The sequence below is a fragment of the Panthera pardus genome, unplaced genomic scaffold (assembly GCF_024362965.1).
Source record: "Panthera pardus isolate Hobbes unplaced genomic scaffold, ASM2436296v1 HiC_scaffold_21, whole genome shotgun sequence".
NCBI classification, from domain to species: domain Eukaryota; kingdom Metazoa; phylum Chordata; class Mammalia; order Carnivora; family Felidae; genus Panthera; species Panthera pardus.
In genome coordinates this window covers 31,552,718-31,576,378 of record NW_026526777.1, presented here as the reverse complement: position 1 = coordinate 31,576,378, position 23,661 = coordinate 31,552,718, and the positions used below count along the sequence as shown (strand labels likewise).

The following is a 23,661-nucleotide window of genomic DNA, read 5'->3' as shown; positions in this document are numbered from 1 at the left end:
GGTTTCTATTCTCACAATGGGATCGCTGGTGGTGACGCAGATTGAGGTAGACAACACTAGAATAAAGTCATATTTGGGGGACAACGATTACTAAATGAATCCCTGCCCCAGTGCGTCCACTGGGTCCATTTTCTAAGCCTGTAAGTTCCCTTGAATCCTAGCTACACTGCTAGAGTTCTAATTATTTTCCTGGATGCTCTCATGACATCTTGGGACACTCTTGTTTTAAGTACAGTGGACAGAGTAAAACATACAAAAGTCAGAGTAGGAGATAAAAAGCACAGAAGACTAGACCATAGGGAAAGCTGAGTGTGGGTCTCCTACACACGTGACTCACAAAGTCATACACCACACGTCTCTTCTCACTCTCCAAAGGAGTTCAACTTCTCAGAAACCACCCTAAGAAGTACTTTTGCCCAACTCAGTGGCCCAGGCAGCAGGTTTTCTCACCTTTTTATTCTCAGAAGCAGCAGCTATGATGCTTAGTTAGGCAGGGTTTTGCAGCAATTGCAACTCTCCATTCATTGGTTTGTAAAAGAATATGTAGAACTTAGACGTCCATGGCATTGGCCTTGTTCCTCATGGACAATGTAACCCACACGGTATTTGTCATGAAGCACTTGATCTTGGTGTGGCAGCAAGCATAAAAGGACTATAATTCTGCACACAGGGGCTGTCGGGAGAGGGGCCAGATGACCAGGCCCCCAAGTGGGCCTTACGTAAGCAAACACAATGAGAAATTTATGTTTTCCAAATTGATTTTTAATAATACAGGACTTTTCACCCCGAAATAGCGTGCTGTATTCCATGTTGTCAACCTAAAGAGAAACTCAAGATTGCCTCTCACTGAAACCAGCACAACCAGGGCTTATGTGTTAAAGACTCGGGACAAGTCAGAGTAGAGAATGAGTCTTTTCGATGTGTTGCAGTGATTGACCAACACAATGCGCAGTGGCTTTAAGATGCCAAGAACTTGACTGTTAAGAATTGCAACAGATTGAAGTTCTAAGAACACATGACATCGAATTTATACACACTCTCCTGTGTTTGGCCCTTGTTTTATTTAATTTAGTTTTATTTAATTTACCAGAGTCCAATCCATAGCTCATCTAACACTCTTTACTTTGTGATTCTGTATTACAATCTGGGAACATCTGCACACCTATGTTCTTTGAAATTTTGAGATCTGCTGTTAGCTTTTTTGTAAAAAGTTTTTTTTTCCCATTGTCCTTTTGGACTACGTGCAAGCTGGATTCAAAAATTTTAACTTAAAACTGCATACTTTGCAACTTTATTTAGTTTACAGCATTGCCCACTGGTTATTTTTTGATGTTATGCTGCTATTTCACTGTGCTGTCCAGACCACTGTGTGATTCAAAGATGGGCCTTTAGAAATGTTTTATGAAAAAAATATGTAAAACACAGACAACCATTTAACATTACTTTGAAATAATCAGAGCTACCAAGAAAGCAGCAACCACCAATCACTGCTTCCACACTAAATTGGTGAAAAATTTGAGAGTTGTTCAAGTGACAGAAAACTGCACGCAGGTGCACACACATCCAAGCATCTGGGTAGACAGGGTGTGGGGGAGGCCTCCGTGACAGTTGAGATTATAGCAAAGCGTGCATCATATTTTGTTTTTTATTTTCTATCTTGTTGAAGAAGTAATAATACTATGTGGGTGCAGTTGTGAAACTAAGTTAACTAATTAAACAAGCATGCAATAAATGATTTAGAGTGAACATGTTATAGTTAAAGCATACACAATAGATTATAAATGGAGTCATGACTTCTATCATATGCCATTGTATTTTCCAATGTTATAGTTTAACATAAATTTGGAAGCTAATACATCTACAGTGCTGTATTTGCTACATATCCTGTACATGCATCTAGCTATGCAACTATCACAGTCCAGAAAGTCATTCGTTGCCAGGAGGCAGTGTCGAAAGAAATCCAAAGAGAGAATTCAGCTTCCTGTAGCCTTCAAAGGAATCAACAAATGTTAAACATGGTTTGTTATCAGTAATGTGGGGCCTGAAGTGAAACATACACACCTCAGCTTAGAGCTTTTGGAACAAGAATGACATGGAATCCGTGGAAGATAAGGCCAGAATGGAATAGTCTCTTAGTTTGTTAAAAGCTACAAGACTTTCTTAGTGAGGCAGATTTGGAAACTGGTATCAGAATTCATTGCCTATAGTTCGTTGTATATATTATCAGTTTATTAAACAGTCTGAACTCACTGAGATATAAACATATAATAATTGTATGTTTTCCTTGCCACTGGTCAGCTATAGTGCTACGTCTCATTGATTTGAAGATACATATCTTATAAAACATATTTTAACATCGCTGAAATCAGGATGCATCTTGCAATTGACAGTGCCTTTAAGTCCATTAAAGAAAACTGAATAGAGAATTTCCTTTTTCCATGTCTTAACAATATATAGGGCAGGTGTCATAACTTCGTAGTTATTTTTTGAGTGCAAAAAACAAAAGTTTGCTCCAGCAAATCAAACCTTTCCACCTCATGTTCAGCTTAACTTCTTCACTTCTTAACTTCATGTTCACTTCACAGGGCTTTGCCCATGTGATTTGCAGAAGGGAAATGGTACAGTAGGGTTCGAGGGGAGCTCCTTTCTGTCCCTTCGTTACTCCTTTTTTTTTGGTTGGGGCTGGAAGGAGTAATACAATGTATATTCTATTATATATGTTTTTAATTCTAACTCAGGGTGCTCACATTATTAATTGGATATTTGCCACATTAATTAATTTCATTCTCAAAATAACACTGAGGTAGTATGGTTAGCTCCATATAAGAGAGATTCAATACTTGCAAGAACTTATATATATATAAGAACATATACATTTATATATATATGATATGTATATATCATAAAGATGTAAAAGTATTCCCTCCTTTGTGTTCTTAGAACATTTTGTTAATTGATAACAGTATGTATCAAATTTTATAACTGCTGCTGTTAACTAATTTGGTCACTTATTTAACTGGTAAACATTTCTACTGCTATCACCCTTTGTCCGTACTATAGCAAATCTTCCCAAGCTTATTGCTGGCTCTACTCTTGCCAACTCCCAATATGTTGGCCACACCATGGTTTCATATGTATGTCTTTCCATTCATTCATTCAACAAATATCATTTATGGCAACCACTGTACTAAGCATCGCTTAGACCTCATGGTTTACCATCTAGAACATAAGTTAATGTTCTAGGGGGAAGGTGGTTATGAATAAATAAACATATCCCTAGATTTGGAGGGAAAAAAAACATGATTTTGAAACAGAAAACATAGAAGGGCTTCTTTGACAATGGATGGTCAAGGAAACTTGACTGAGAAAGGGACATTTAAGCTGTTCCTTAAAGAAAGCTACGTGAAGAGTGCATGGTGGGAGTGGAGGGGGAAGGGCATTCTTGGCAGAATGAAGGGCACGGGCCCTGAAACGGCAAAGAATTTGGCATTTCCAAGAACAAAAAGACCAGGGTGGCTGGCATATATAGTGAACAAGGTGGAAAGTGGCATTAAACGAGTTGAGAAATGTGAGCCAAAGTTGGATTTTATTCAATGTGCAAAGTGGAAAAAACCACTGAGGTTTTAAGGATCTCTCACAACTTTATTTGTACTTAGAAAAGTTCAGATCTGTTGCTCCATGGAGTACATACTGAAGGAAAATAAGATAGAAGCTTGAAGATCAGTTAAAAGGCTGTGTGAGCAGTGATGATGGCTTGGTCTTAAGTGATTGGAAATGCAGCACAGTTAAGATGGTGGGGATAGAGGGGTGCCTGGGTGGCTCAGTGGGTTAAGTGTCTGACTCTTGATTGCAGCTCAAGTCATGACTTCACGTTCATGATTTCGAGCCCCTCATCGAGCATGGAGCCTGCTTGGGATTCTGTCTCTCCCTCTCTGTCTCTCTCTGCCCCTACCCCCTGCCCCCTCAAAATATATAAATAAATTTTTAAAAAAGGTGGCGGAGACAGAATAAAAGGGGCTTGGTAATAAATTGAATGCAGTTATGACAGAACAGGAGAAATAAAAAATAACACTAAGGCTTCCATCGTAAGTTATATGATGTTTGTTGGTGCATTTGCAGATACGGATTGAGAGTTAGGGCAGGTTTAAAGAAAACTTTCACATTCCACTGAGTTGGTTGTGAGGTAATCTAATGTACCTGTCAAGAATGCACTACCAAATGTGAATCCCGAGATCTGAACTGTAGATCTGACTGGAGGTATGTGTTTTGTAAGTCATCAGCATGAAAGAGTTCACTCGGAAAGAGAGAAGTGGACCCAGGGCTGAACTTTAATGTATCACAATACTTAGAAATCAGATAGAGGAATAGAACTCAACATGGCAGCTGCTGAGGATAAGACAATGAAGGTCAAGAAAGAACAGTGGGTAATGGTGTTTTGAAACTGGCAAAATATAAGGATTGGAGGAGAGGCTAACCATATTTAATGCTGATGAAAAATCGCATTAGATGAGAAATGAGTGATGGTATAAGATCTGGCAAATTGGATATCATTGGCAAGAAGATTCAAGAATAATGCTTAAAAAGTTTCAATAGCTCTCCATATCTCTTAAGATAAAGTTAAATCTCTTAGAACCACAAAGCCTAGCAGAGTTTGGTATCATCTCTCTCTGACAATTCATGTTTTGTTGTTGTCGTCGTCGTCGTTGTTGTTTTCTTTCTTTTTCATGTCTACTTCTTTTTATTTAAATTGAGATGTAATTGTTACACAACATTGTGTAAATTTAAGGTGTGCAATGTGTGGATTTGATACTTTAACATATTGCAACATTCCAGGCTTCAGCTTCTGTTTATGCCAGCCACACACGCCTTTTTCTGTTTCTTGAACACACTATCCTTTAAATACATGATTCTTTCTGCCCAGAATGCTCTTTTTTTTTCTCCATACGCCCATTTAACTTCCATTATTTTTTCAGGTATACCTTCATTGATTTTTCTTTCAGGCAAACCTCACCTCACTACTAGACCAAATACGCTGTTATATCCTTAAATCATAACATCAAGTACTTCCTGTGTGCTAAAGTTGTCACAGTGATTATTTAATTAATTATTGTCCCTTTCACTGGAGTGTAGATTCCATCAGGGCAGGGAACGTGTCTGTTCTTGTTCACCATTCTTTCTTCACATTACAAAAAATAACTGTCTTATAGGTTAGGAAATAACTATGTATTTGTTGAATGCATGAATGGATAATGTCTGCTTCTGGACTCAATCTCATGTAATCTGTTTCTATCCTTACATAACATTATTATATGATAAAATATCTGGAAAGTGATGATTAATTTAAATAAGATATTATTTACTTATTTAATACGACAGCTTTAAAAATCTGTTACAAATGAATCAGCTGTGATTATTTTGAAATTTAACTGATCAAACTTTGAGATTGTTCTGGATACATCCTATTTCAACCACTCAGAAAGTATCATACTCTTTACAACATATACATTTTTTTAACTTTATTCATTTATTTTGAAAGAGACAGAGACAGAGACAGCGCAAGGAGAGAGAGGGAAGGAGGCAGAGAATCCCAAACAAGCTTTGTGCTGCTGGCACAGAGCCCGACACAGGGCTTGAACTCATGAGACCGTGAGATCATGACCTGAGCCAAAACCAAGAGTTAGATGCTTAACTGACTGAGCCACCCAAGTGCCCCTCTTTATTACATATATGTTCTGATGTTGCTTCCATATATCTATATGTGTGTGTGTGTGTGTGTGTGTGTGTGTGTGTATGTGTGTGTGTGTGTGTAAATTTATCAGCAGCCTACCTACTTTCTCTCTCAGAATCAAGACAGTGGATCACATCAGTTTGCCACAAATAGTCCTATTTCTATGAGAGTTTGGTGCTGCCTGCCTAGGGCCTGGAGGCTAAGCCCATATATGATAAAGCAGGGATTTCTTCAGATGACCTGTGGAAAGGCCAGCTACTAACCAAACTCTTGACTAGGTCATCCAGTTTAGTACCGTCCACTGTCACAGGGGAACTATGATCTTTCCCCCCAGCAAACTGTTAGGGTCTTCCTTCTTGTCTCCATCCTGACAGTTTGTGTCTCAAGGATATCAACCTTCTGGCTCACCTTTGCTCCATTCTGAAAACATCTGAATTGAGCACATATTTATTTTTTGGTATCTGTCTACATTAGGCTCTATTTCTTTAAAAAAATTTTTTTTCATGTTTATCTTTATTTTTGAGACAGAGAGAGACAGAGCATGAGCGGGGGAGAGGCAGAGAGAGAGGGAGACACAGATCTGAAGCAGGCTCCAGGCTCTGAGCTGTCAGCACAGAGCCTGATGTGGGGCTCGAACTCGTCAACTGCGAGATCATGACCTGAGCTGATGTCAGAAGCTCAACCTACTGAGCCACCTGGGTGCCCCTAGGCTCTATTTCTTTATAACTTTGTAGCATACAATATAAATTTGGCTACCCCAAGTCATACTTCCTGTAGATACTAAACTCAACTTTAACACATTAAAACAAGCACATACAATTCCATTCATGTAGTGTTAATTAATTTCAGTATATCTTGGGTAGAATCTCTCTGGCCACTTGTCTAAAACGGAGCTGAATCTCCTAAGTTCTTACTATTTCTTCAAATCCATGATCTTCAAAGCCCTTTTAAAAATACCTCTTTAAGGCTTCTAAACCCCTCCTATCTTTAGCTTGTTATAGAGTATATTTCTTATACTTAACTCCCTTGAATGTCATGCACTTTCTTCCTGGCCTCTAGTTTTGGCAAATATTCGGCCATAATAACAAGCTAACAGAACACAAGTATTGGCTTAAAGATATTTAGAGCTAACCCCCAGATAGTTTTCCATTGCAAATGTATTTGAAGAAATAGACTCTGTAGCTGAGTACTTACGTTTGTGACCCCTGGCACACAGTTTTCATTAGGCTTACCTACCGAAGAGTAGTCCCCACAGTCACAACTATTTTATTTAGGAAGACATTTGCAAAAAGAGGGCAACATCTTTTTTATCAAATCAATGTTCTACTTTTTAGAGGTTAAAAATGATAAAAATACATAGTTAAAAAGATTGGGGAAGGAAGTGAGAAAAAGGAAGGGTAGTAAAACAAGAAAGAAAAAGAACATGAAATTTGGGGATGGTTCAAAACTTACTTTGTCTACTTCTTAGCTGTGAGAACCTGCAAATCACCTAGCCTCTCTGAACTTTATGGGTCAAATGGGGAATAATAACATTATCTGTCTGAAGTGTTGTACAAATTAGATTATGCAGTTAAAGTGCTACGCATATTCCTGGCCAGGGCAACACCCCCGAAAGTTAGCTATGAACTTAATAATAAAAGCAAAATCATACCAAAAAATCTCATTTTAATGAGTTTTTTTTTTAAAAATAAGATTATAATGAGATGTTATTACTCAGAATTTCACATGTGGGATTATTTTTATTTGCTCAAAGAGGAGGTGTGCAAATTTGGCTCTGTAGTTCCCAGCAGTCAACATAAGAGTAAAACAAGTAAGTTGGTAAATACAAAAAGTTCTATTTACTTAAACACAAGAAGCCTGCAATAGTGTTTTCTAACCAAGGATTGAAGTTACCACAAGAGTTCTGTTTGTCTGTAAGTCCCTTAGGTGTCCTGTGTGGCTCCAATAATAATCCTTGTGTACATGTGCACTAGTCTTTGTAGATGAACCAGATATTGTGATAATGATACCAGTTTGTTTAATTGTATCACAGGATTCATAGCAGCTTTTTGCCAGTATGCGTTTTCCTAATCAATGGACTTACTAAAAACACCATCAGTATCAGGGAAAATGCTCTATGTTAATTTGCTGTCTTTTAATCAAAAAAATTGTGAAAGTATTGCTGAAGGGGGGCGGGAGGGAAAAGGTTCACTTCTGTTAAAAAAAAAAACGAACAAAAAAAAAACCCCAGTTCTCAATTCCATTGCCCTTGATTCCCTCATCTACAGCACCAAGAATCTCTCAAGCCAGGGACAGCATTCCTTTTTCGAAGCAGGATTTGCTGCTGTGGAAGTGACCTTCTGATTCCATTCCTAGCACCACGAGGAGCTCTGTGAAAGATTTGGGGCAAACCTGTTCAGCTTTCTGAGAGAGTGCGTTTGCATAGAAAATGGGTTTGACCTCTAAAACTGTCCTATTGGTGAAGTTTGAATGCCTGCCTGGTAAACGACCCTGGTTGCAAAAAAAAAAAAAAAAAAAAAAAGACCAAAAGAAAACAAAAAAAAACACAAAAACCAAAAAAACCCAGGTAGGTCACTCATCTGGTCATTTTGAGTCAAATACAGGTATTTTCTACTAATTCAATCACTCACTGTGTCATCTTGCCAACCCCCATTTTGTTATACCCGTCCTGAATCTATTTTATTCCTTCTTAGGTAAGAGAATTATTGATTATTTTGGGGTGGGGATGTTATTTTTTTAAGTTGTAATGAATATTGTAAGGGAGTACTATTTGGATACTTAAAAAACATCTTTCTTGAAGGAGAAAAATCTTTTAAAAGGCCTAGAAACTTATTCAAGTAATTAGTTACTTGAATTAAGGAAGTAAGATGCTTTTGCACTGACTTTGAACAACTTTCTTGACTTCCTGCAAAGAAGATCCTTTACAGTATTTTTGGAGAAGTTAGTAAAACCGAATCTGACATCACTACCTAGCAGTTTGTGTAGCTAGCAAAGTGGTTTGTTCTTGGGGTAACAGAGGAGGAAATTGCTCCCTGTCTGATAAGACAACAGCAGAGAGTATGCACTCATTTCTTTTATTTTTTATTCTCTTTCGCAAAGAAAAACGTTTGCAAAGATAACTATTATTTTGCCTTTCAGAAGGACGCATGCTGTTTCATAGGAATACAGCTGATTTCCAGATATGACCATGTATTTGTGGCTTAAACTTTTGGCATTTGGCTTTGCCTTTCTGGATACAGGCGTGTTTGTTACAGGTAAGTACAAGTATATTAATATGTCCTTAGTTATTTTTTTTTCCTTGTGGAGGGATATTGGTTTGAAATAGACATAAAAATAAGTTAAGTGTTGGTGACTGGAAATGAGGAAGCTCACGAGAAAATGGTCAAGGCTATTGGAGCTCAGAGAGACCTGGCTTGCTATGTGACAGAATACATTGTTTCTGTTTAAAAAGGCATAAATGTTTGGGGGAAAAAAATCACAATTTAAAAGAAACTTGTCTGACTGTATCTTTGTTTGCAAAGTGTTCAGTTCAAGGATATTACAAAAGCAATGCTGTTACTTAACCCTCAAACGCGTAAACATAAGTTTATGAAAATCTGAGGAGATCTTAATGACAAAATAAGTGAATTTTCATCCTTTTAACAGAAAATGCCTTTTTTGAGTCATAATATGGCTTCGGTAGCATGTAAGCCACTCTTTCTTTTTGAACTGGAGTCTGCTTCCTCAAATTTTGATTACTACTAAAATATTTTATTGAATACTTATCTATAGGATAGTTTAAATAATCCATTTGGGAATTTAATAAAATTTTCATTTTATGCATATTCTTAGCACAGAATGTATTTTAAATCAAGATTTTGGTTTCTTCTCAGTAGTTTTAGTGATTATTTGCCTTGGAAATTGTTACGGGGCCACCGCCCTTCCTGGGTGATGGGTAAATATTAGAGCCTTGATGCAGTAAAAATACTTAAACTCATAGGAATCATGCAAATGCTGTCTTCTGTAGGAAAATGTAATGGGGATCTCAAGTACTCATTTAAGCTGGAGATCTTTGGCTACATGCTATCCATTTAATGGACATTTCTTGAATAGTTTCAGTTTGGATCATGAGTGCATTTCAGTTGATTGTTAAATGTAACTAATGAATTATGTTAAATATACTCCATATGATGTAGTATCTAAAAGTTGTTTTTCACTATGGAAAGGACATTGAAAGTGGCATTTTTGCAGAAAATCCAAAGAAGTTTAAAAAAAAGAAAAATAATTAAAAGTCTCGCTTACTGGAATTCATTGAAATCTGTTTTCGACTTTCCACCATTCTTCCTTCTTCTAAAAGGCAGGGCGGTAGCTACCTCCTGAGCTGGTTATGTGGTCAGTTGGTATTTTGTGTAATCAGGGAGAGTGGAAAGCAGTGGAAGATACTGTTGTGTTTTTAACTGCAAAGGTGGTCTAAAATTTTTTGTATGGATACAGCGTTTTGTTTTAGTACAGAAAATGTCTATCAAGGGAACTTCCCTGTAAAGTTAGCTATCATGATCAAAAGCAAACTGTAATGAATAATGATTTTAGCAGGGTGGTAATAATATGTGGATTATCATAAATCAGAATGAATATTCATTAAAAATCCTCATTCAAGAACGGTAGCAAAGCATTTCTAAATGAGCACAAAGAAACACTGAAATATTTTGTAGGACACAGAGGAAACCACTATGAAATTTCAACTCAGTCAATTAAGGATTTTTACCATGAGAAATATCTTCGAACTTATGGTCAAAATAAGAAAGTATAAAATTATCTAGAAACTTTTGAATCTATTTTGCTAAACAATTTGTACTTAAATAAATGGAGAGATATACATAGATTTATTTTGAAGGATCAAGCTTAACTTCAATTGTTTATGTAAATATTGAGAGCAAACATTTTTCTAAAAGGCATTGATAGTCTTCCTGGAATCAATACTTTTTTTTGGAAAAAGTAGATATAATCATCTGCGTCTGCATATCTCATTTATCATCCTTTAAAGTTCTGAGAGTCATTTTGTGATTCAATGTAGGATTTGGGAAGTTATTAATGCTTTAAATTACATATTTTTCTTTATTAGCAACAAATAAGTTTGATCATTATCTTTGATTTTACTGTGTTAAAATTGAGTTTAGGGATCATAGGAAATATTAGGCTTTTAGGCATCACATTTATATTGTGTACTCTAATGGAATAAAAAAGTAGAGCCAAATGTAGACAGACATCAATTAATGGACAAATATATGCACAATTCAGATATGTCATTTAATCCCTAAAATACAAATACAGAAAGGCAAAGTTAAACTTTGCCATGGCAATCATGCTGGGGTGAGTTTTACACAAAAGTTTGCAATCTCTTTGCTCTGTGCCTCTTTGCCATGATAGCCGGAAACCAAAACTCTGTTGAACATTTCTAAATAATTCTAGGAGACGATGATGGTTTTGAGAATGCAGATAATGATGAATGTTCTTTGACTTTAAACCAGGTGCGATGGCAGGCGAAATCTATCACTCTATACCATACCAGCTAGGGTACATGGGTTATGTTATGTGAGTTATGAGTCATATCACTTTAGAGTCATTTCCTGGTCATAATTCTTCATTTTTCCATCTACATTTAAAGAAATATTTCATGTTACAAACATGTACTATGCCTTGAACATCACACAAGTTTTCAATACAAAGTATGAATTGACATTTGATTAGCAATCAGTTAGTTCTGAATATTCCACAATTTATCTTTTATGAACTTTTTATAGATATTTTTCTTTAAAAAAATCTGCCTGTGATCCTTATCATTGCCAGAACTTGAAAGGCATTTTGTAAGGGAAAAGGTAAGGTGGACTTAGGAATCTGTCTTTCCTTTTTCTCTCTTGCTCTCTGTAGCTAAAGAGAGGGTCAGAGTGGTTAGCTTGAGCTAAGTCTTTTCTCTATTCTGGGCTATTTCATAGACGTCAACCAGTGACAATTAGCTAGTGTAGGAATATAGATTTTTCTACACTCTTCATATAAATACACATATCCAGATACACACACATATATATTCTAGTTTTTATATGTGAGTTTATAATATACACACACATATATCTACCTATCTATCTTCTGGTTCTTCGTATTTGTCTGCTTTTAAATATTGGGGTTCTATGGGCTTTAACCTTTGGTCAGTTTTATTCTTATTTTCTATCATTAGAGTTCCTTATAAAGACCTGCTATGTGTTGACAATCCTGATTCCTCATCTCCAGACTCATTGCCCTAAGTATTTAATTCCTCCTCTAGTCTTGTAATTTTAGTTTTTAACAGTCTCTACAATATTTTCCCCTTCTTCAATTCCATCGACATTGCCTTAATTTATGCCTTTATCATGTTTTACCTAGAATATTATTATAGTTTCCTAATCTACCTGCAGTCTCATTCATTTCTTTCCTTGTTCTACACCTTAAAAAGAAAAGGGGGAAAACAAAACAAAACAAAACAAAACAAAACAAAACAAAACAAAACAAAACACCTTCTGGTATCTTCTCATTGTCTTCGGTATACGTGCTCAACTCCTTGCCAGAACAACCGAGTCCACCACTGAGCTAGGAGCTGGGCCTGTAGCTGGGCAGGGATTGTTTTTTCTTTTTTTCTTGTATGATTCATTAAACTAGAACTTGCAGTAGCCAGTTGCAACACCGCTTGGCTCGTCTACACTTCCTCTGGACCTCTAAGGCTCCGCGATAGTTCTATTTCTCTTCCGTCACTCATACCACAAAGTATCTCCACTGAAACTGGACACTTGTTACCACCTTTCCGTGACACTTTCCACATACTAATTCAATTTGTTGATGGTGGTAGTGTTAGTATTATTATCTACCAATGAGTGCATTTACTTCTATTGTAACCTGTGTGAAAGCGGAAACTCTCATCTGTAACTGATTTACCAGACACTGACAAAGCAATGGGCGTTTTTTGACAAAACTGAAGATTATAATGACGGAGGTGAGAGAGGATGAGTACAAAGAATTTCAGAAAGAGAGGACAGAAGAAGAGACAAAGCTTGAGATGAAAAAATTAGCCAACGACAAAGTGGAAAGATAGAGTTAGACAATGTCGTCAAGATTAAATAAAATGATTTTGAATCTGGATCTTTATAGGCTTTGCCTTCTTAAGAATTTAATTCATGATTATTATTTTGCTATTTCCTTCTTTTCCTTCTTATTTGGAAATACCATCCTAACTTCTTAAAAATCTGTAGTTCAAGAATGTTATTCCCAAATTTTCCCTGGCCTACTCTTTGGACGTTTTTGGCTAGTGGCATTTCATTTGGAGGGTTAGTTTTGTTTTTCAGATACAGATGCCTATAGGAAGAAAAGTAAGGAATGAGACAGGGGCAGGGGCATACGCATCTAATGGGGACAAGACAAATGGAATCAGATCCAGTCCTTGCAAATTCAGGCATGGACACTGGTAGGGCTGGGGGACTATTTTCAAGGGCAGGTGGAAGATGGCATCACATTGTGTGCACACAGAAAATTTGTAGAGAGTCTGGGCATCATTTCTTCCTCAATAATGTGATAACAAATCTCAATTTGGATAGGCACGAAGCCGAGATTTATGGTCAGGTTGGTCAATTTCGTTGGTGAAAGCACAGTGTGAACACAGACAAGGTTTTCTGTTCAGATCATGTAATGTAAGTCACTTTGGTGCAGAGGAAAGAATTTGTTATCCCCACAGACTTTTGATCTTTTTTCAGTCATCTTATAAATTTATGGGAGTATTTACACAGGATAAAATTGGAATGGAAATGGAGCTAAATCTCAGTTTAAACTTAATTTCAGTCTATTCTAAATAGCTTTGTTGGTACTAGATACCCAACCACATACTATTTACTGATTACTAAAGGACAGTGCTATAACTTTTATATATGTAAACGTAATACTCTAAAAAAGGATGAAGAAAAAAATGGAATATTGCAAGCGATTCATTTAGCCATATGATGTGATATCTATTTCTGCATAATACTGAAATATATAGACGTATATTGTATACATGGCTATAACCAATATTTAGATGAGAAAATATCTAATTATTGCCTAAAGTTTTTAATACGCACTCATTTTTATATGTCAATGTGCTACTTCAAACCCAATCTGTCAAGAGTCTGTGGAATGACTATTATAAGAGAGTATTGAATGTTCAGGAATAATAACAAAACAAGAAAAGATAAAGAATGAAAACCGTAGCATAAATACATATAAAGTCAATGTTAGGGAAATATATAAGCACTCTCTATGTGCATTTATAGTATCTTCAATTGATTCACCTCTGAAAAGGTAATGAACAAGATTATCAATGCTTTTATTAGATTCTTTACTGAAGACCCAACTCGAACTTGAAATTCTTCTGTGGTACTTAGCTCTACAGTGTTTAAAGATTAAACATTTATTTCCTAAAAAAATAAAAACAAAAAAATAAACATTTATTTCCTACTAAAAATGAGACACAAATATCTGAAATGAAAAAGTTATTTTTCCAAAACTTCAATTTCTCCTAATATATACTATGTGATAAAATTATAACTGTATGCAATGATATTCAAATGAAAATGATCGCCGTTTGTATATTAGAAAAAACTGCTTCCAACCAAAATATGAACAACTACAGGAATATCATTAGCCCTCCAAAAAGGTAATCTGTTAATACCAGAGCACAAATCAAGAGCTAAGGGCAATTCAGCATCACACTCATATGTATTAGTAAATGAACAGTTACTCTGGTGAATGTAAAAGAGCACTGATATACAAGAAGAAACTCTCTGCATTGTAAATAATAATAATAATAATAATAATAAATTGTCCTTATAGGCATGAAAATAGAACAGAGAATCCTATATAAATAACAATGATGTTAAGAAATGAAAGCAAAGGTACTATATCATGGCAATAAAGTGTGGTCACCGTATTTTAAATATCTCCACTTAAACAAACAAACAAACAAACAAACAGTAATTTGCTTATTGATAAAAGAAATACTAAGCATCATAGGAAATGAAGCAGGTGCCATTCTGAGCTGGAGATGGCATCTGGATTGAGAAGCATTTTAGAAATCTAATTCTACGAATTTTATGATCTCAATTCAAATGGCTTTCCATCTTTGATATGCAGTTTTGTCATCTATAAAATGTTATAAGCATTAAAAATGATAATATTTGTGAAAATGCTTTGAAACTATGAGATACCCTGCAAAGTTGTATGTTTTATTCATGTGATCCCATAAAATCACAGCACTCAGTTCTTTATCATTGACATCTGATTCCAAATCACATCTCTTCCTTTGAGAGACTCAGAGGAGATATAGTTTAGGCTATGTGGCAGAACTATAAACCCTTAGAGATCTTTCAGTTCTTTTAACTTTGCATCCCCTGTTTTAGGGATTTTCAGGCTACTCTGGATTCTACCTCCTAAATAGTTTGCAAATCCAACTCTTTGCTAGAGATTATTATTATTTCTTATTGTAACAATAGCCTGCAATCTTGCCTCTCTTCAGTCCCTAGTGTGCTCATACCTACCTCTACTGGGATAATCCCTGTAAAAGGCAAAACTCACCTTTGTACATCCTTTCTTTGGTGGCTCTCTATTCGATAGAGAACATACTGACCCATGATGTGATCCTAAAGATGTTGAAGAAAATAAGAATTTAATTAGAATATACCTACACTTATGAGTTTTCCTTGAAAACAAATTTCACAGAAAAAAAATCTTTATTAAGCCAAGTTAATTCCCTGAGTATTTTTTAAAGAGTCTGGTTAAATCATTACCAATGTTTTCATTAAAGAATTTTACTGAACTAGTGTTAAATAGTGTTATTTTTCATTCAATTTTTCCAGTTACTGTTAAGTTCATGAATCAATTTTTAGTCACATCCAATTGTACTGATTATAAACTTATGCCTCTAGGAATTTTCCTTTATGGTTATCACATTTCTAAGTGTTATTATTATTATTTTTTTGTCAAATAAGACGGATCTAAATTTCCCAAAAAGTCTTAATTCTTCCATTTTAGCCAGAAACAACATTACTTGTGTTCAGTTTATACCATTGCTTTTCTTTCTTTTTTTCTTTTTTCTTTCTTTCTCTTTCTCTTTCTTTCTTTCTTTCTTTCTTTCTTTCTTTCTTTCTTTCTTTCTCCTTCCTTTCCTTTCCTTTCCTTTCCTTTCCTTTCCTTTCCTTTCCTTTCCTTTCCTTTCCTTTCCTTCTTTTTCCCTTTCAATGTTGTACAAAATGTAATTGATTTAATGCAATTATTTAACCTTTGTCAAATTTTACATTGGGAAGTATTAGACATTTTCAAATTTATATTGTGCTGCTATTTCTATCGTAATAATCATTTTGTGATTGAGAGCTCTTTCAGCAAGATTCATTTTGAGATTTTACGAGTTTTGGTTACTCCTCAAGTAGCCAGTGGAAACATTAGAAATACTTACAAGACTGCTGTACAGTTTAGAATTGTATTTTAAATCTTGTTCATTTGTGTAGTATTCTTTTTAATGTTTATTTTTGAGAGAGAGAGAGAGAGAGAGAGAGAGAGAGAGAGAGAGAGAGAGAGAGTGCAAGCAGGGGAGGGGCAGAAAGAGAGGGAGAGACAGAATCCAAAGCAGGCTCTAGGCTCTGAGCTGTCAGCACAGAGCCTGATGTGGGGCTCAGACCCATGAACCATGAGATCATGACCTGAGCTGAAGTCAGAGCTTAACTGACTGAGCCACCAGGCGCTCCTCTATGGCATTCTTAGTAGCTTATACACCTTGTGCCAACTTCTTACTACTTGGTACAGCAAAAATTAAAGAGAAGGATCAAGATGATAAGTTTAATGTCCCCAGTGTACATCAGTGGGTGGGATCACCATACAGTGTCAAATCATTCTACTTTTGTCTCTACTTTTAGGAAAAATAAAGGCTATTAGCATGGTGTACACAGCTTTAATTGAATCCCTGCATATTTTTCCAACTTTATCTGTAACTACTTAGTGACATGTACTCTACAGTTGACCCTTGAACAATAGGGATTAGGGTCACTGATGCCTTCCTTACACAGCCAAAAATCTATGTATAACTTTTGACTCCCTCGAAACTTAACTACTTATAGCCTACTGTTGACTTACTGATAACATAAACAGTTGATTAATGCATATGTTGTATGTCATATGTATTATATACTGTATTCTTTTGAATAAGCTGGAGAAAAAAATGTTATTAAGAAAATCATAAAGAAGAGAAAAACATCTACAGTACTATTCTGTATTTATCAGAAAAATCCACATACGAGTGGACCTGCGTAGCTCAAACCTGTGCTGTTCGGGGGTCAACTGTATACTCCTGTTGTAACTTGCATTTTCCCAAAAATATGTTTTCTTGTGTCCAAACTGTTGGCCATGCTGTTTCTTCTTCCCTCCATATATATATATATATTTAACTGGGAAAATTATAACTGCTCTTCAAGATTGAGTTCAATGGTCATTTCCTCTGGGCAGCCCTCGTGCACACTCCTGCTCTGCTCCTGATCATCGTTGGCTGCGATGATCTGTGAATAATCCTCTTGGAGATTTCTTTATTTGGCTGTCTCCCATAGCAGCTGGTGAGCTCATGTAGATTATCATTGGGTTTCTACTTATTTACCAGAGAGTGCCTGTAGGTCCTCAGAACTTGTCAAGTGAATGGATAGTTTGCCAGTGGAATCTAACCTCATATGCAGAAAGTGCTTAACAACTCATAAAAACCATTTTAAGTCTGTCGTTTTGTTGTTGTTATTTTAGTGAATTATTTATGATAAAGTGTCTACATGAAATGTTCAGGAAGTAGAAGTTACTTAAAACCCTTGCTTACACTTTTTCTTTCTCTCTTGTTCTTTATCTCGGTTTTGATTATGTGCTATGTCTAAAGCTGCATATCCCATTATGCAGCTAAGATAATCAAGGCAAGCTGAGAAACATGGAGATGAATAAATAGGCAAATAAAAATCTCATGAATTCTCAATAATCAACACTGAAAACTTTCTGAATATTTTATTTCTCTAGTCTAGTGAAATCTGTTTACTTGTGCATTAATTCATTTCATGAACAAATATTTTATGAGTGCTTTCCCTGTATCTTCAGTTGGGAATGCCATATTCTATGCCTATTCTTGGGAAGTCTATAATCTTACTGTGGCAGTGGCTGCTTGGGGTTTAAAATTTTCCAATTACTCCATAAGCTTTCTCCTCAAAGTAACAATATACATCGCAAGAGATAATTATTTGTGTTCTCAATCTTTCATAAATTACAGATTAAAAATTATTATTTTTAAATCTACATATAATACACTAAGTAAAAAGCTTTGTTCTTGCCAGACAACATCTAGGCCTCTGTTCCAACTGGGCTTTTGTAGGCTTTCAGTTATAGAAGTTCTGAAGCCGCCCCTGAGTTGTGTAGATTATTATCAGATACTCAATAAATAAAGGTGGTAGATGCAAAGAGGAATTAGCCAAAAAGTCCCAGTTATCTTTGGTTTGTTTGTTTTGTGATTTGAACTGAAAATAAGGGCTTCATTTGGAAAGACATGTTAAAACCTACACACATACACACCACACAAACAAACCCTTAAGTTTTTTTGGTGAGCTTTCATTGTAATTTTCCAAGGTCATCAGCTAGTAAGGGCTGATATTTCATCCTGGGTTGGTCTGACTCTAGGTCTGTTCTTTTTCCCCTGGGTTATTCAGCCTTCTTCGTGGTCAGCCTAATAACCAGGTAACTGAAGACATGAGTACTTGATGGCAGGCAAATCACCCCAAGACTGAAAGGTGCTTGGTAGTTTCTCAGAGGTCATGTGTGTAAAACATGTGTTTCAGCCCCATCCAGCTAATTTAGCTACCAAGGTGAAACGTTGTGAACCCAGCAAACTCCATATGTTTAACAAGATCTCAATCACCTAAGATTTTGTCTTTTATAAAAAGGAAAAGGCACCTTTAATGGACTTGTATTTACTATGAATGTCGACACTACATTGGTAATGCAAAAGTAATGTGGTACTATCACCTCGAAAAGGAGCTTTACAAGGTACACCACTGAGTCTATCTGGAGGTGAGTGATATGATGGAACGAATGGCTTTTCCCCAACCTAATTTGTTTTTGATATTACATAAAGTGAAAGCCATTGAATAATTTACCAAAGTATCTAGATTTTTTTTGGTTTTGAAGTGCAAGGGAAGTAACTTGACCTTTGTTAAGCACTTTGATCATGGAAAACACATAAGGTTCTCATCTTATTCCAGGAAGTGTAGACACAAGATAAGCTTTTTATACTTATCCAAGAGGTATGTGAAATGAATTGGGTAGAGCTACCTTACAGTTTTCTACTCCATGGACAAGCCGGTTAAAACTCCAGGGAAAACAAAGAAAAAATGTTGGTTACTATGATAAATGTGGGCTGTCAATCAAATAATTTAGGTCAAGTATTCTACTTTGAATTCTAGACTTAGGTCTCCAAATCCCTGTTTTAGTTTTTAAACTAAGATTTTTACTAATAAGCCCTAAATCTTTCTATTTTTGAGTGACCACGTTTTTATTTTTTCCTGAGTTTACTTATTGAAACTTTAAGTATGTTCAAGATATATAATGGCTAAGAAAAAAATAAACAGAAGATATTAGTTCAGAGCATTGAGTATGAGAAGGAGTGATGCTACGTGGGAGGCAGACAAGCAAAAGAAAAGTGTCAGGAAGCTGATGAAAATAAAGTAAAGAGATCCAGCTAGAAATGTTGGATTCAAACAAGCCCTACCTTCAGTGTGCATAAGAAATCAGTTTTTGAAATGTTGCCTGTATCCCATCCTGACCTTTCCAATTAGAAACATTAGGGAAATTACCTTTCAAATCCTCAGTTTCTGTATCTATATAATAATAATAATAATAATAATAATAATAATAATAGCAGTAGCTATTAAGCGAGATAACTTACTCACTGATGTAGCCATTTTTTACATAGAACCCTGACTATGTGGTAGGAACTATTCTAAGTGCTGACACAGTGGTAAATGAAACAGAAAAGGTACCAAATTTCATGAAACTTACATCTTAGTAAAAGAGGTAACAAAAACCAAGTAAATAATTGAGGAAATTTCAGATATTGATAAGTGTGTGAAATAAAACAGTGTGTGTGGTATGATAGTACAGAAGGCCAGATCAGGGAGCAAAATGGCCTTTTAGACAGTGATTAAAGAAGGCCTCTTTGAAGTAGTGTCATTAGGCTACTAATGCTGGCTGACAAGAATGTGAAGATTTATGTAAAGAGGAACTGGCAGGTGCAAAGGTCCTTCAGAAAAAGCAAAAAAAAAAAATGGTGGGTTCAAGACAAGGAAAGGAGGTCAGGTGCTTGCACTATGGTGGATAAAGGCTGAGTGGTTCGTGGTGAAGTTGGAGAGATACACACAGGGGAAGCTCCTTGGGGACCTTGTTGCAAATAGAAAGACTTTGGATTTTTACCTTAAGTGTAAACAGAAGAAGCTATTTGGACGTTTTAAGCAGAGAATGAGCTAATCTTATTTCGATATTAAAGGGACGACACTTGCTGCTGTGGGAATAGATTAGAAGTGAGTTAAAGCCTAAAGACCAGTTAGGAGTCATTTGGATTGGTGGAAAAGAGAAAGGGGATGGTATCTGGACCAAGTGTTGGCAGTGGAAGGGGGAATAAAGGACAGGTGTATATAGGATCAAGAGAAGTTGCTGGGTAGAAGAAAACATAAAGTTATACAGAACGACTCATTTTTTTCTCATGAGCAATTAGGATGAAAAACACCCCAGCTGGGGTAGGCAATCAAGGGTTCTGTCTTATCTATATTAATATATATTAATGCTTTAATTCTCAGTAGACATCCAATTAGAGGTATCTAGATTTCAACTGGAGTTAAGAGTATGGGGTTCATCAGCTCTTGATTGGAGTAATACCTTTGAAGGTCACTGTATACAGATGGAATTTAAAGCGAAGAGACCGAATGTGATAGTGTAAGAAGAGTGTTTAGATGGAGTACAGAGGACCTAATTCCGAGCTCTGGAACACTTCATATTTTGGTGGAATTAGTAGGAGGGCCTAGGAAAAGAAAGTGAGAAGGGGTAGCCAAAGTGGAAAAGGAAAACAAAAATATTTTGACTTGGATGTTGAGAAACAGAGCTAATGGTTGTAAAGGGCTGAGCATGCTTGCTGGCATATAATGAGAATCCAGTTAATTTCACATAAAAGTCCAAAATCGTGTCTCTTGAAAGGTTGGTTGAACAGTGATTGGGAACATACTAATGTCAATTTTCCTTATTTGACTTCAATATTGTCGCAACAGTATGAAAATAATTTGTCACAATATTCATAAGAATTAAATATATATGTATATGTATACATGTATATATTCATATGTATGTGTGTGTATAGATAGATATATCTTCCTTGGGAGCTTAACTATTAGAAAAAAGAAAGCTGTGACTTAAAACAACTTTTTAAATAAAAACTATGTAAAATACATCGAGACTTCATAATAAATTAGAAATTTAACTGAAAGTGTCTTGAAAAGGTAATGCTGTGTTGAATCTCTTGCATGGCATATTTTTACGCAGGTTGATAGATTATATACATATACATGTATATATATATGTATACAATTATAGATATAATATTTTAATTTCAGGCTTGGAAGTTTTTCTTAAAAGACATATAGCTTTATAGCAACTTGTTTGTATACTAACAGGTGTAGGTAGTTAATAAGATAAATTCTTCCTTAATAAGAAACTAGTGCTACCATGTGCCAGGCACCGTTCTCAACATTTTATAAATGTGATCTCATTTAACTTAAGTATACAAATCATTATGGAGTCTAGCTTATACTAGTCTTTAACATCAGTAAATTTGTTAATTTCTTTCCCAATATTTAGAACATTTACTGATTATCATATCCTAAAAGGGAATCGCTATTTTTAATTTTTCTTATTCTAACTTTAAATACTAAAATTGAGAAAGGAGTGAAGAGAGGGAAGTAATAATCAGCTCCTTCCCTGTGCCTGGCATTCTAACAGATGCTAGCACTGTCCTATTCAGCCTTATATCTCTACATTTTGTTTCTAATTGGTCAGTGTATTAAATAAACGTTCAGATAAACCCTTGGTCATGAGTGTGAATAGAGGGGAACAGAATTGTGGCTAAGCCAAAAGAGTAAGTAATCTAAATACTATTGATATTTGCTCTTGTATTAGAGTATTTTGCTTAAGTTGAAAAATGGGCGGGTTGGATGTTGCTATGATCTCAAAAATGAAATCATATTGAAAAGGCTCATCACGGGAGAAAGTTGTGCAGCTTTCTCTTCCTGCCCTGCTTCATTTTCATAGGGATATAAAGCAGTAGCTAAGCACATCTGCTTCATAGTGTGTGTGAGAGAGAGTGATGGGGAAAGAATGAGAGAGAGAGAGAGAGAGAGAGAGAGAGAGAGATGGGGGAGAGGGAGGGAATGAGAAAAAACGAATCAGTGTTTTGCAAACAATATTTTAGTGTGTGGAAAAAACATAATCACACATGTAGGCACTATCATCAGTGAGTCAGAAAGCATAATTTACTGTAAAGCAGAAAAATTTAGTTGTATGTAAGTAGTGAGTGGGGGGGGGGGAAGCCTAGTAAACTTAAGTAATCCATTTTAAGATGTGTCACCTCATTTACGCAAGAAAATACCACTTTTGTTTTGCCCACTGTTTCAAGGATAAAAGTTTGAATGATGGAAATAACTGTCCATCTAAAAACAAAACAAAACAAAAAAAGGAGTCAGTATCATTTCAGTGTGAAGAGCTGTGGTCTCCCCTGGTGACTTTAGAACAAATGGAACCCACCAGTCCATCTACAGGTTCAGGGAAGAGAGGTGCTCCCAACAGAGGAGGATTAAAGATATTTTCAGGGTGATCTGCAACAGAAAATACCAAAGCCTTTGAAATAAAAGATTATCCCTGTTCTAAGAAAAGAAGTCGGTTTTATGTTGAGGGCAGCTAGAGGCATGATGAAAGAGCTGTTGAGAATGGCTTGGGGGAGATCAAAGACAAGTGGAACCTCAAAATTCTGGAAGTGGAACAAGTCAGATACAATATAAGGAGTACTTCAAAGACAAGGAAACAAAAATAATAAAAATATCTTTAGTTGTCAAATGTAAAATTTGTGCCAGTTTTGCCACATTTTATTTTTCGAGAGCACTGTAAAACCAAAGACATTTTCTGTTAACATCAATCTAACTGTACATATTTTTCTCATCTATCTTAATTAGTCAGTTTTCCAAAAGAAAAAAGAATGTATTATGCTCAGAGTCCGAAATGTCTTTTTTGTTGTTGTCCTTAATAGAATACCTTCTCTTAAACTAAATTTTAATATTTACGTTTCTAAGTATAGGGTGGCTTTAGCAAATGAGTGGGAAATCACTGCATAAAGTAGAATGAAATGAAATGTTACATGCGTTAAGTGTTTGCAAAACTATAAAGGAGTGCAGAAGTTCTGTGATTACTATTATAATTAGCTTCTCTTGCTTTCTCACTTTAAGACTTGGAACACAAGTTGAAACCTTGATTGAAAAAATAAGAAATGGTTTGCGTATGAATCTCTAAGTCAAAGTATAGGAATATGAAATGTTCAAGCCACTGTCCATGTGGATTCCTCGTTTGTAAGTAAGCTATCCTACAAATGGCTGTATTTGTTAAAGAGCTAATAGATGAAGGAGAAGAAAGAATCAGTGCACACACAAGGCCATGATTTTGTAGACTCTTTGCTCTGGTATATGTTTTGTCAATTTATGAAAGAAAATGCTTACCATAGACCTATTTTTTTTTTTTTTTTTTACTGAACTATGACCTTTAGATTTTAAATAAAAATATGTAACTAATGGTGTTTCTGGAAA

General features: G+C 35.6%; 1 protein-coding gene across 4 annotated transcripts in view; it reads left to right on the top strand.

Annotated features, from left to right (window-relative positions):
• Nucleotides 1-8,658: 8,658 nt before the first annotated feature.
• PTPRC (protein tyrosine phosphatase receptor type C) overlaps nt 8,659-23,661 on the top strand; it is a 121,235-nt gene continuing 106,232 nt past the window's right edge. For all 4 annotated transcript variants that reach the window (XM_019430703.2, XM_053909092.1, XM_053909091.1 and 1 more), the window contains exons 1-2: nt 8,659-8,785; nt 8,867-8,982. In XM_019430703.2, coding sequence (XP_019286248.2) covers nt 8,910-8,982 — 73 coding nt within the window. In that variant the 5' untranslated portion in view covers nt 8,659-8,785; nt 8,867-8,909. The remainder of the gene's footprint in view (nt 8,786-8,866; nt 8,983-23,661) is intronic.